This window comes from Tamandua tetradactyla, chromosome 3 (assembly GCF_023851605.1).
Source record: "Tamandua tetradactyla isolate mTamTet1 chromosome 3, mTamTet1.pri, whole genome shotgun sequence".
Taxonomy (NCBI): Eukaryota; Metazoa; Chordata; class Mammalia; order Pilosa; family Myrmecophagidae; genus Tamandua; species Tamandua tetradactyla.
The window spans coordinates 136,073,178-136,086,495 of record NC_135329.1 but is presented as its reverse complement, the minus strand read 5'-3'; the positions used below and the strand labels follow the sequence as shown (position 1 = coordinate 136,086,495).

At 34.8% G+C, this 13,318-nt stretch overlaps 1 protein-coding gene across 5 annotated transcripts in view; it reads left to right on the top strand.

Moving 5' to 3' along the window:
* SLC38A11 (solute carrier family 38 member 11) overlaps window positions 1-12,241 on the top strand; it is a 224,152-nt gene extending 211,911 nt beyond the window's left edge. For 3 of the 5 annotated variants that reach the window (XM_077154034.1, XM_077154031.1, XM_077154033.1), the window contains 3 exons: window positions 2,075-2,187; window positions 5,103-5,237; window positions 11,784-12,241. In XM_077154034.1, coding sequence (XP_077010149.1) covers window positions 2,075-2,187; window positions 5,103-5,237; window positions 11,784-12,077 — 542 coding nt within the window. In that variant the 3' untranslated portion in view covers window positions 12,078-12,241. The remainder of the gene's footprint in view (window positions 1-2,074; window positions 2,188-5,102; window positions 5,238-11,783) is intronic. The other 2 variants (XM_077154035.1, XM_077154032.1) reach the window with 1 other exon arrangement.
* Window positions 12,242-13,318: the final 1,077 nt, after the last annotated feature.

Sequence of the window (13,318 nt, the reverse complement as noted above, 5' to 3'; positions counted from 1 at the left end):
CCCTTAAACAACCCTGTGAAGGTAAGTGGAGTAACTACTTTTACCCTCTGCTTAAAAAACAAAGGTGAAGGAACTTGCCTAAACTGGCTGGTGACAAACTAGAAAACAAGTCTCCTGATTCCCAGTCCAGTTTTCCTTTCATTCTATCTTGGTCAAGCATGAGTCATTAAAAGTTATCTCTTAGCCTCCAGCTTCTCTCAGCTTAGTTTTCCGGCAATACTGAGATGGCATTGTTTTAAATAGAGAATGCAGGTGACTATGATTCTACACCAAGATTTCTCAGGAAGTGAAGAAAATGGCTTAAAAAAATAGTAATTAACATAACAGCAATGCAGTAAAAAATATATTACACGCTCATGCCATTAGATTGCGATAACAAATTGACCTTGAAAGTCTGGATAAGAATTATGTCTCAGAACATTGCCATATATCACTCGTGCTATGTACTTTGCCCAAACCAATGACATATGGGCTCCAATCATTACAGAACCTTGGTTTTCAATGCCTTCTTTGTAACACATAAAACCTTTTTCTTAGTCACATCTTCTTGTTTTTATCAGTGATAATTGTTCAGATATAATTAAGTCTTTTTTATAACCAAGCTGACAGGTTGTTTTGTTTTGTTTCATTCCCCCCCAGCTATAATACTCAAAAATACAATTAGACTCAAGCTGAAATAAACTGACATTGTCTCTTCAGACCATTTTACCTTAGGCAAATCTGGTCTTGTTTGTGCAAACTGCATGCTTCCCTCCTCCCTCCTTCCCTCCAACCTTTCAGTAGATAAATTTCAAGTTGTAAGCAAGGGAACTCTGGATTCTTCTTGAACATTCCCTGATTTCTAAAAATCCCTGATTTTTGGAAAGATACAGGATGTATTTCTTAGTGGAGATTGGTCAGTAGGGAACTTCTGTCCTTTTGTCTCAGAGTGCTGGAAACCTTTCAATCAGCCTTTCATGTAGGTTTTTGCCACCTGTGCTCTGCTGTTCCATCTCCTGTGTCCACAGAGCACACTGGAAAATAATGTACATGTGTTCTTGTTGACAGGAGAAATGTCAATGAAAATAACTCTTAAGAAAGAGTAGGTCATTTAGTGTATTTAGCCTTTAATGAGAAAAATACAGAGACGTTATTTTGTTTCCTTCTTTTACGAGGAGTGTAGTAGTGTGTGACTTTGATCTCATTTTCTATTCAGTTTAATTGAAGAAAGGTGATGAACATTGTAAAATTTGAGTATTTCGTATACAGGAAGTAAACATACTTAACTGCTCTTGTTTTAGCATTGAAAAGCTGTTTTTGCTGCTATGACTTCTGTACCCTCATTAGATTCCTGTGTTTCTTCAAGGTATCTGATAAGATGCAGACTCTAACTAAGAATTAGTTCCAAGTATACATGGTCCATCATTTCATTTGGAACTAATTAACTATAATGCTCTTCTTGGGAAATAACCATATTTGCAGTTTTAAATCAGTGCGCTTGGGTTCACTAGATGCCATGAAGACAGCGTGCATCTGGAATTCCTTGTTGTAGTCTTGGGTTTATGATTAAGCTCTGTAGCATCATACACAGGAAATTCAGCTCCCCAGATGTACTGCTCTATTCTTCCTTCCAGGATAGTCCTTGATCTAAGAATAGCATTACAAAAGGAAATTTGTTTATTTTAACAGACTTAAAAAAAACTGAAGTCTTTTACGAGAAACAAAGACCAGAAGCAAGTTTACAACCCAGTGGAAAAAAGTTTAGGGAGCTGATAATAGTGTGAGTAAGAAGAGAATGAATAAGTTATTTTTCAGAAGTTGATATGAATTTGTAGCAAATGTACCAAAAATCAACAGTGAAAATAAGAAAAAAACTACTACCGATGAATTAATTTTTAAGTGGAGCATGCACTGGTTTTTATATAGTTATTAAATATAAAAACTTACATTTAACTGGTACTCTATCTTCTTAATTAAATGAGATGAAGTTTATGTAGATTCATTTATATAATAAATGCCCATTATCTCACTTACTAAATATTTATCTTAGTGAGCCAATGCCTATTAAATAAATCTAATTTATATTATTCTCCAGGAGATTTATTTGAAAATTATTGCAGAAATGATGACCTGGTAACATTTGGAAGGTTTTGTTATGGCATCACTGTCATTTTGACATACCCAATCGAATGCTTTGTGACCAGAGAGGTAAGCCCAAGTCCTTTCCAACACTTTACCCAAGTGATTGATCTACTACATTTATTTTAGGAAGATTTATAAATAAGTCAATTCTGCAAATTCCCAAATGTATTACAAGTTATATACTTTATAAAATTTTCCTTTTCAATTCTTAAGTGTCAGAGTTTGAAGATAAGTTTATATTCAGATATTTATAAGCTCATTTTTTTCAGAAATTGCTCTGAAAATCATGTTTGGGAGGTTAGTTTATATTAGCATAAATATAAATATTTATAAAACTGCATTCCAAAGTGAAGGACAGCCTTTAGTACAGCCAGACTGTTTTTCTTAAGCATTCTTACAAAGAAATTAGGTACCAAGATTTAAAACATGTTTTTTAAAAATTGCCTTTTTGCTAAGATGTTTTATGTCAACATGTATTAAAGACACCACAGGACAGATTCTAATCAATTTTGTTAATTTTAAAAAACAAAAATATCGTGGTTTCCCCTGAAAACCAAAATTCAACTTTTATCTTTAGCTTTTTTCCATAAATGTTGTTTATTCTAAAACCTTTAGTTTTACTGATATATTTACATATTTAATTTACATATTTATATAAATCTGTGTATATATTCATATATAAGCAATACAAACATTTTATTGTTTATGCTTATATTTATATTTCATTTTAAAAAGCTAACTCCAAATTAAGTTTTGTATATGTGTCCACTTAAAATTGTAGAGTGGAGATTAGCTGAAAGAGAACTAATTCTTTTTGTGCAAAGTTAGCTAACAAATCTTGTCAGTCAGCTAAAAATCCACTGTACCATTAGTTGTAGAACACAATCCTGCTTTACAGTGATTCTTTCAGGAATCGAACTGAAAAGGGCGCAGTCTTAGGATCTATACTGGGAGGCTTTTTATACAGTGTACCATATAGTGGATCTAATGTATGAAATGAAAAGTCTACCCACTTTTAAATACACTAACCCTATTGACAGACTTCTTAAGGCCGACCAGCGCTTACCATATGCTATTACCAGGGATAGGAGCTGCCCAGGGGGAGTAGAATAAGGACAAGTTCCCTACTACTTAAGCCCTTCACAATTAGCCCTTATGCTCACTTACAAGTGTATAATTCACGGATAATTCTCCACCTTGAACATCAGAGAGAAGGAGACAGAACTGAGTTACTTTATGGAGATTTTTTTAACTTGAGAGGATTTTTAAAAATCTGTTAACTATTATTAGATGCAAGAAATGGTTTTATTTTCACTTATGTCAAATGCTTTAGGTTCAAATCTGATCTCCAGATTAGCAATAGCAGATGGTGCATTCTCATGTGGTTTCTTGTAAACTGCTTGTGGACATTCTGGGTTACTTCACCTGCACAGCTTGTGTCTTCAGTACTGGGCACTTGAGTTTCCTTCCTAGTTACCCAAGACAGAACTAAATCAAGAGCTCTACCAAGTATAGGAAATACAAGTCAGAGGAACCTAACCTATTCACTTCCTTTCTCTTTTTCACTTCTCCATGCCCCCTGCCCCAGTCTCCCCACCACCACCACACACACACACATGCACACGCACATGCACACACACACAGTTTAGCATACGCACAGTGTAGCATAAACATAATCAAAGCTATTTTTGTTCATGGATAAAGTATCCAGCCACATATAAAGATGCCAAAAAGGCTGCCTACCCCAATAAGTAGCCCTCACTAGCCTGCCTCCCTAACTGATTTTTCCACCATTACAATCATATTTTACAGCCTTCTATGAGTATGGATTTTAAATAAGATAATATTTAGAAGAACATTACAAATTGTAAAACCATAAATGAGTTAAATGATAGTAGTTTCACCATTAAATTATTAGCATAATACAGCAGTATACGATCTATGAGGAATATTATTTATCTAGGTAACACAGCTTCAAGAGCTGACTTCTTTCTGGTGCCCCAGCATCTTACCCTCTTCCACCATTTCTAACTCCTGTCTCACTTTTGTTTTCACAGAGCCCCCACCCTATTTAAACGGTTTTCTCCTTGCTCTCTTATAGGATTGTTCTTGTTCTTGCCTCTTTGCTCTTTTTCATACTGTTGCTCCTCCTTATCAAATCATCTCCCTGTTTCAAGCCCCAGCTCAAGCCAAGGTATGACAAGCACATTTCAGGAATGCTGTGGAGCAGATCACTCAAAGGGGGGCAGGTCTGGATAACCAAAGCTCCTTCTAATTCTAAATTTTATTTGATCTTTTTTTATATCCTGCCATAAAGTGGTTTCTGTTTGTTTCATTATATTGGTTGTGCCTCTCCAATTAGGCTGAAATGCTTGAGAACAGGTAACATATCCTAGGCCTATTCTTCTTGAAAATTAGCTCACCACGTTACTGCTGAGTGATTTCCTGACCTGAGTGTCTTTGAAAAATGGGACTTAATTCCTCTATTTTTGTTGAAGAAGGTCAAGATAAAATAGCCTTAAATTATAATACAGTTTAGTTTACATAAAATTTATTTTCTGTTAGGACATTACACATCCATGATTATTAAAAGAAATTTGGTAAAACTCTTCTTAGAGGACAATTCGAATAATATTACCTGTAGTTTGTTTTAGTGATGTTGGACTCAAGGAAAAAGAATAAGATAACTTCTCAAGGTTTCTCTTATACCAGAGAAATGTTGTATTTATTCCAACATTGGTATGTCATATTCTGCGTCTGTAATATAACCCCCTGATTATCTAAAAGTTCAACAAAGGAATGTTTGTTCATCATAAATATTTGTCTATGTGTAAGTACTGTGTAAAAGATAGAGCATTCATTGTGGCTTGAGATTTAATTAATTGTCTTATTGGTTGTGTTTTATAGTATACTAGGAAATACTCTCTTAGGATGGCCTGCATGCCTCCGCGAGTCCCTCTCTAAATAATCTGTTTATCTAGCAGGTAATTGCCACTGTGTTTTTTGGTGGGAACCTTTCAGCAGTTTTCCATGTTGTTGTCACGGTGGTTATCACTACTGTAGCCACACTTGCGTCACTGCTGTTTGATTGCCTTGGAATAGTTTTAGAGCTCAATGTAAGTACTTCTAAAGATTTACTCCTTCTATTCTAAAAGCCCCTTTAAAATTAATGTCTGCATTCAACATAAGATGTATTTACTTTAATAAAAGTGTCATTTTCTTGGACAGGCCACGGAAACTCAGCAGGCAGAGCTCTCGCCTGCCATGTTGGAGACCGAGGTTCAATTCCCGGTGCCTGCTGATGCCAAAAAAAAAAGTGCCATTTTCTTAAATGGAATGAAAAATGGGTTTGATTATAACTGTAAATATTGACAGTGATATTGTACACCTTATAGGACCATATACTTTCAGAGTGGTTCTCAGTCCATGTGATTTTGCCTCGCTAACCTCCTTCCCAAGGGACATTTGGCAGTGTCTGGAGACATTTGTGGTTGTCATATCTGGCAGGCTCTGGGTGCTAACAGCATCTTGTGGGTAAACCCAAAGATGTTAAAGATCCCAGCATTGGCAGGGCAGCCCCACAGGAAAAAGATTGATCTGGGCCAAAATGGCAATACTGCCGAGATTGAGAAATCCTGGTTTAGAGCCCTTTTGCATATTTCATTTACTAAAATACATAAATATTATTAAAAATAACTACAAATTAAATGGTTTTTAGGTTTTCTTTGTTGGGCAAAAATAAGCTTAGTGAGAGTCATTAAAAATACGTGAGTGAAGAGAGTTATAGCCACAGCCCACATTCACTTCCATGGTCTAATATTTTTCTTCAAAATATTTTTTTCCCTCTGTCTCCAGACCATTCTGTCATAATCTCTACTGGTACCACCTAAACTAAAACTCGATCCCATCGTATCTGAATTAATTCTTTTTATGCTTTAACTAGCAGATATTTAAATTCTGTTTCCAACTTATCACCACCCTGCTCAAAACTCTCCCGTCAACCCATTTCCTAGTGGTGCAAGTATAAACTCTGTTCCCTTGATTATCTGACTCAATACCTTCTTTGGAAAGTTATTTCCCATTTACTTCTTAAAATTTATCCTCAGCTCTAGTCAATCTTATTTTCAGGCTATGAACTAGCCATTTTAATCCTTTCTTGTATCCTTTTGCTTATCTGTTTATCCCTTCCTAGAATGACTGCTTCCCTTTCATTTTCTTCCAAATCTTATAAAGACTTCAAGGCCAAGTGAAAAATTCTAACTCATTTAATTGTTGATCAAATATTTCCTTAATAATTACTATGTACTGCACAAAGGAGGTACAATTATGGAGGAAATCAGAAAGGATCCACGGTCTCATAGGGCTTACTATCTCACAGATAAACATAGAAGTTCAATTACTATGTGGGTGATGAAGAAAACAGAAGGAAGTGGATGGGCTCCCAAAAGATAATTTTCATGAAAAATTAACACAATTCTATTGGGAGGGCAGAGGGATAGAGGGACGTGTCAGGAATGACTCCTCAGTTCTAGTTATGGAGCTAGGAGAATGATGCTTGACACAGAAATCAGGGATCCCTGAAGTGTCTCCCCCCTCCAGGGTCGGTGATCTCTCTGTTCCAGGATCCTTACAGAATTTCTACTCAGAGTCACACCACTTAGCTTTTGTTTGTGTTGTACCACAGGAAGGGATAACCTGGGACCCCAACTTGGCGTTACTCATTCCATTGATTGTTGAGGGAGAGGTTGAAGGTATGATCTTTAGTGCCCAAGACATTCTTTCCTCCAGATGCCATTTTGATTTAAAGTCCCAGACAAATGCTGTCAGAGATTCAGTTGAGAATCTTCTATTGAGAATTTTCCCGTAGCAGATTAAATGGAAAGTGGGGAGTAGGCAACCTTCAAGCAGCAGTTTCCAAAACCTCAGGAGACTGAGGAATTAGCTATTCAACTAACACTGGAAAGAAAACGAAGAGGTAATTTTTAACTTACTTCCCAGTTTTGCTAAGGCCAAGGGCTAGTAGGTCCACTCAAAATAATTTCATGTACCAACCTTGAATTACATACGGTAGTACTGACTTAGTGCACTATTCTACATTATGTATTATCTCATATGATATCTCTTTGGACAATAGCTTGCCTTCCCCACCAAATTGTAAGCTCTTTGAAGACAAGAATGATATTTGGCCTTTATCATCCTACGTAATATCCAGTATGGTGCTAAGAATTATGGTGTCGACATTACTGATAGATAATTCCCTCTTGGGACCACAGTTCAGGACTTATTTTTATATATGCTCCTGGGCCTAAAAAAAAAAAAAAAATTTAGTGCGGCACTAGGAAATTAAGGTTTGTGTAAGTTCTCAGTGTTGACAGTAATAGTAACCCTTCAGCTCTGCTTTGGAGATAATCGTTCCCAGCCCTATTATTTCTTGTTTTGCAAAATGTCTCATTTGAGTTCACATGATTTTTTTCCTATTGTGGAAGAATTTTTTTATATGAAAAATAAAGTTATCAACTGCCTGACCACTCACAACATCTTGACAGACTAAACAAATTTCTTTTCCCCTTTGTATTAACCAGGCATTCACATATTGCTCATTTTTCAGGATTAGTATATTTTTGAAAGTTTGATCATTACTTTCTATAAAGTTAATTACTAGTTTTCCAACAACTTATGCAACAAAATTATAGGCATATAGTCATATTTAATATTCCCTATTGTAGTTAGGTTGAAAACTTGTTTTTGTTAAGAAAGAATTCTGATATCACAGAATAATCAGAGACAAATACTTTATGAATATCTATTGTAAAGCTGATATCTGAGCTGGCTGTAGAGGACTATCTAAATAATTTTAAAACTTGATTTTAGATCGATTTCCATTGATATTAATGCACACCAAATCATGCAACATTTTAGAACATAAGCATGTTGTTTTCCATTTCATAATGATAATGAAAGTTAACATGTATTGAATACTTAGTTTGTGCCAAGTGATTTGCAAGCATTATTTCCCTTGAGCTATATTAACTTTATAGATGAAGGAACTGAGGCACAGAGCAAATAAATATATAGTTTGAGGACATACAACGTGTAAGAGGCAGAGTCAAAATTTGAACATAAGGAATCAAACCCTTTAGCTCACATATTTATTCATTATGCTAGTCTGAGATTTCCTAAGTATAAAATTTTAAATTACGTAAAATAATTGTGTTCAATTCTCTTTCCATTTCTTAAGTTAAAAATCTATGCATGGGTTTCCTTATGAGTAAGGTTAAAAGTAATCCAAATACATATGGATAGACTTTAGTAATGGGTTAAAATAAATACCAGAAGATTAAATAAAATGGTTCTAAAGGCTTTTAACTTAATAATTTTTAGTTAGCAGCTTTTATCTTAGTAACAATTGCAGTACTTTGGAAATTTTTTATGTGACTTCTGAATAATCACCAAGTAGAACAGTGATCCTCACAGGTGGAATGTAAAGCAGAATCAGATCTTAAATTTACAAAGTGAAGGAAATGTTATTTAATATAACTAAAATAATATAGGATAAATTGCTTAGGGTTATATGAGTTATTCAATAAAAAGCAAAACCCCATTTAGATCTTTGCTTCCCTTTTATTTCTTTGTTTACATGACAATGGACAACATGACATATTTTTCCAAAGTAAGTGTACCTTGAATTTGAATAATTAATTTTTAAAAGAATAAAATAAATATAACTCCCAATCATGGGAATAAGAATCCAGCATCTTGGTGCTAATGTCACTTTTAGAGGGAAGATGCATCTGCAGTAATTGGGCCCTATGGGTTTCTACTTGCAGCAGTACAGGGAATCAACGAAGCAGCTGGTGCCTGTGGCTGGAGTAACCAGCCCAACAAGCATTGTGTGTATCTTAAAGTAGAAAGAAGAAAGTAAGCTAATTACCTAGTGAGAGCTCAATATAGAAATAAAGTCATCTGGGTAAGCAAGCCTTAGGCCAAGTTGCCCAAGACCTCCTGAGCTAGAGAGAGCTTCTTTTTATGGTATAGGGATAAATTTCATGAGTCTGAGTTGATTACAAAGTAGACATTTAGAAGGTGTATAAACATTTTTTTTATTTAGTTTCAGTTTCCTAGCATAATTTGACACGTTTCTATCCAGGTAGAATTCAGACACTTTCCTAATTTGTATTCCAGTAAGAATCTTCAACACTGTCTATTCTTTCCCCACTGCAAACTGCAAAATGTCCTGGCATGAATAGTGCTATGTTCAATGAATAGTACCATCTTGCCTTTATAAATGAGACTATATTTAATTGTCTCTTTAATAAGCAGTGGTGTTGTTTACATTGTGTCAAGCAATTTCAAAAATTATCACAAAGCCAATGGTGCATCCTCAAACAAGCTTACATAAAATAGTTTAGATAAACTTAATTTGTTTCACCGCACAGCTTATAGGGAATAGCCCAGATGGAACTGCACTATCATTTTAGTGACGATCTCTTCTATTACTAACAAACCCTAGCAAGACTGAGCTTTCAAATGTCAAGGAAAAAACTGGTATCTAAACCAGATAACCAACTGGACTTCTTCCAGTATAAACATCAACCATATAGTTAACCCTTTAATTGTTACTCTCTCAACTCATAAGGATTATAACATAAACAGACTACCCATTGCCTTTGCACTTCCCAGCATGATGTGTTTGGAAGTCCCAGAATACTGACTGATAACAGCTTCTTAGCTTCTTAGCAGCATCTGGTGACAGTTTTCATCCTGATAGCACTTTCACACTTCTGCAGTTTGAAATGAATTAGCTGTGCATGTTTTTGTTCCTATAAAGAAAATTATCTCATATATGCAATTGTATTCAAATTACTTTTTATGTTTTTAAAAATACTTAGTTTCAAAGAAACGGAAGGTAACAATTATTTAATATAAACAAAGATTGAGTTCTATAGTATTTTCCATAACTTGAAAAGCATTGTCAGTTCCATGTCTCATGACAGTCTACGGAATCCATAATCCACCATTTAATTCCAGTTCATATGAAAACAATTCTTTTATTTATTATGTACCTTTGTAGGTATTCATTTTTATCCAGGTGCTATGAATGAAACAGTATGTTGTCCATATATGTTAAATTTGAAGGCAATTTTGGAGCCTCTCCCTATTTTCTCATTTCTGTATCTCTGACTGGAAATATTTTCCATGCAGTCTGGTCCCTCCTGTTCTTCTCCAGATATTTACATACAACCCTGGCTAGTATGATTCCATAGTGTCCCTCTGATTTACTATTTCTTTGGAATTTTGCTGTTTTTATAAAAAATAAAATTATAATTATAGAACCATCATTGTAGATATATTTCTGGTGTGAGGATAGTACTTACTATAAAGTACACAATTATTTTTTTAAATGGTGAAATTGAGAAGGTATTTCTTTTAAAGCCGTTCTTAAGCTATAATCTCTTCTTTACTGTCATCCAACTTAAAATTCATTTTGTTATAATTTTCCCTGGAAAAAAATCGACCAAAATAATGCATTTAAAAGTTTTTAAACCATAGGTGATGGTTCCATAGGGTTTCATTATAATTTTATTTTTAACTTTTGGATACAGTTGAAAATTTCCATAAGAATAAGCTTTTCAAATATAACAAAATATGTCCTTTATGGAAAACTTGCATTTTATTCTAAACCACCATCAAATTTGCTGTTAAGAATATGTTTAAAAAATTGTATTTTATGGTTTGAGAAAATACCATTTGTCATAAAATATTTAACATATTTTCTTGATAATATATTTTATTTTATGTAATCTAATTAATATTTAGTATAATTCAAATACAACACATTAAACCGTATTAAATTCTAATGTTTACATCATTTACAAAGTTTCTACTGTGAATTAAGCCTACTCAAAGGGAATGACTTTTTACCTTTGAAGTAAATCATTCTTGGTATTTTAATACTAGACAACACCACCAACCATTATTTCCACTCCAGCATTCCCCCTTAGGTTACTAATAGGGGGAAGGGTAATGAGTCACTGTCATTTAGCTGTGCTGTCAATTTTATAGGGTAATTAATGTGTTTAGTTTTATTTGAAAGAGGATTTAGAAATGCTATTTCGTGTTAAATGCCCTTGGAGTTATAATTTTCCTTGCTCATCCAGATAGGCACCTAATTTTCATAGACACTCAAGTAATGAGGTAAAACAAAATGCCCCATATATCTTCCCCAAAGACCCCTTGTACACAAATGACAAATAGACCACTCAGATTTGAACAGTATGGTAGATACACAGTAATTTGAAATGAAGAGTATAAGGAAATATTTAACTGAAATTATGGGAAATTTCAAGAGTTTGCCAGAAGTTGATCTTATCATTGCTTTATTTTCTATATTATATCCTGATTGTCTTTTAAGTCTGATACACTATTATCCTATTATCCTCTTTTCATTTGTAAATATTCTACCGGAAAAGGAAAACTCTGTCCTTAAGTCATTTTGGAATTATTGTTCTTTTCTTTCTTTGAGTTAACTGAATAAGTTCAGTTTGAAAGGCAAATCTTGACATGTGCAGATCAAATATGTATTTTCGTGTTTGTTTTTTTAAACTGTCTGAAGAATGCTTCCTTTGGTTAAATTATCTTGTTTTTTTGTCTTCAACACTCAGGGTGTCCTCTGTGCAGCGCCCCTAATTTTTATCATGCCGTCAGCATGTTATCTGAAACTGTCTGAAGAACCAAGGACACACTCAGATAAGATTATGTCCTGTGTCATGCTCCTCACAGGCGCTGTGGTTATGGTTGCCGGATGCGTCCTGGTCGTCACACACCCTCAAGACTGCACCCACGGCCAGGAGATGTTCTACTGCTTTCCTGAAAATGTCTCCCGCACAAATACCCCAGTTTCTCATTTTCAACTGACAACACAGCTTTCCATTTTAAACAACAGTATCTTTCAATGAGCTGACTGCATCTAAAAACACGTTTTCATAGACTTCTAAGTCCTAGACTTCCGTGCAACATTCACACATGCTTTAGTCTCATATTTATACTATAAAATTTCTACTTTTTCTTTACTCGAGTGAAACGTTAAGAGGTAAAGAAGGAAACAAAACTGTCTGTATTTTCTGGGACAAAATAAATGTTTTGTTATAATGACTGGGCTAATGTTAATTGCGGAAGAAAAAGTACCATCCCCGCAAAGCATTAATCTTTTATCTAATAGGTGAGTCAACATCTTGTCTCCAAAACAAGTAGCTGTTTGTGGATTGCAACTTCGTGTACATGTCCTTTAGGAAAAAAAAGATTCTTTTTTAAAGTCTATGGAATCCAAGAGAAGGGATAGCCAAAAATATTAAAGGGAATAGATACCAGAGAGCAAAGGGAAGTTCTCAATTATAATTTCCACAGCATGCCTTGCTTAGAGAGACGTGAATCCCTGGAGAAATGAGCCTGCTCCTCCCTAGGTTGGGAAGTATGAATAATAGAGTGGATGTGCAAGAAAAAGGTGTGAGGCAAAGGTGTGAGGAGTCAAAATTACCTCCACAGTTTCGATCCTGTGGGAATATGATGGTAGACCCATTAAATAAATAATAAAACAGAAAGAAAAAAAAACCCACAAGTGTTCTGAGCAAGAGCTAAAGGAACAGTTATGCATCATATTTGGGCCTGTTGAATTTACAGTACTGGCAGGAATATACAACTGGAAGCTGAAATTGCAGCCTTGTTCCACAGTTGATTAAAAATATGTATATAACAAATATTTATAAAGTGTCTATGCAGCACTCAGCTCCAACCATGAGCTTTTCATCTATCTGAAGAATCAAGGCTAACATATCTAAAGCAATACCAGAAGTACAAGATAATAGAAGGTTAAGTGCTAAATTACGTTATTTATCCTTGATGTACTTTTCTTTCTACATTCTCTTAGAAATCTCTTATGACTTTATCTAACAACTATGTAGGTCAGTGTTTCTCAGTTTTGAGTAATGTGAAAACAGACTGCTGCAAAAATTTCTTATATCCTGTCAGTGTTCAGTGAAAGTATGTGGCCCTCTGATGGGACCAAGTATTCATTCAAAATCCAAGAGTAGCTCAAGCATGCACCAGCCCATGAGCAGAGGTGAGGTGCTGCCCACAGGTACTTGACTGACTGTGGCAGGATAATAATTAGCCACCCCAATCAGAGTAGCTCCTTTAAGAA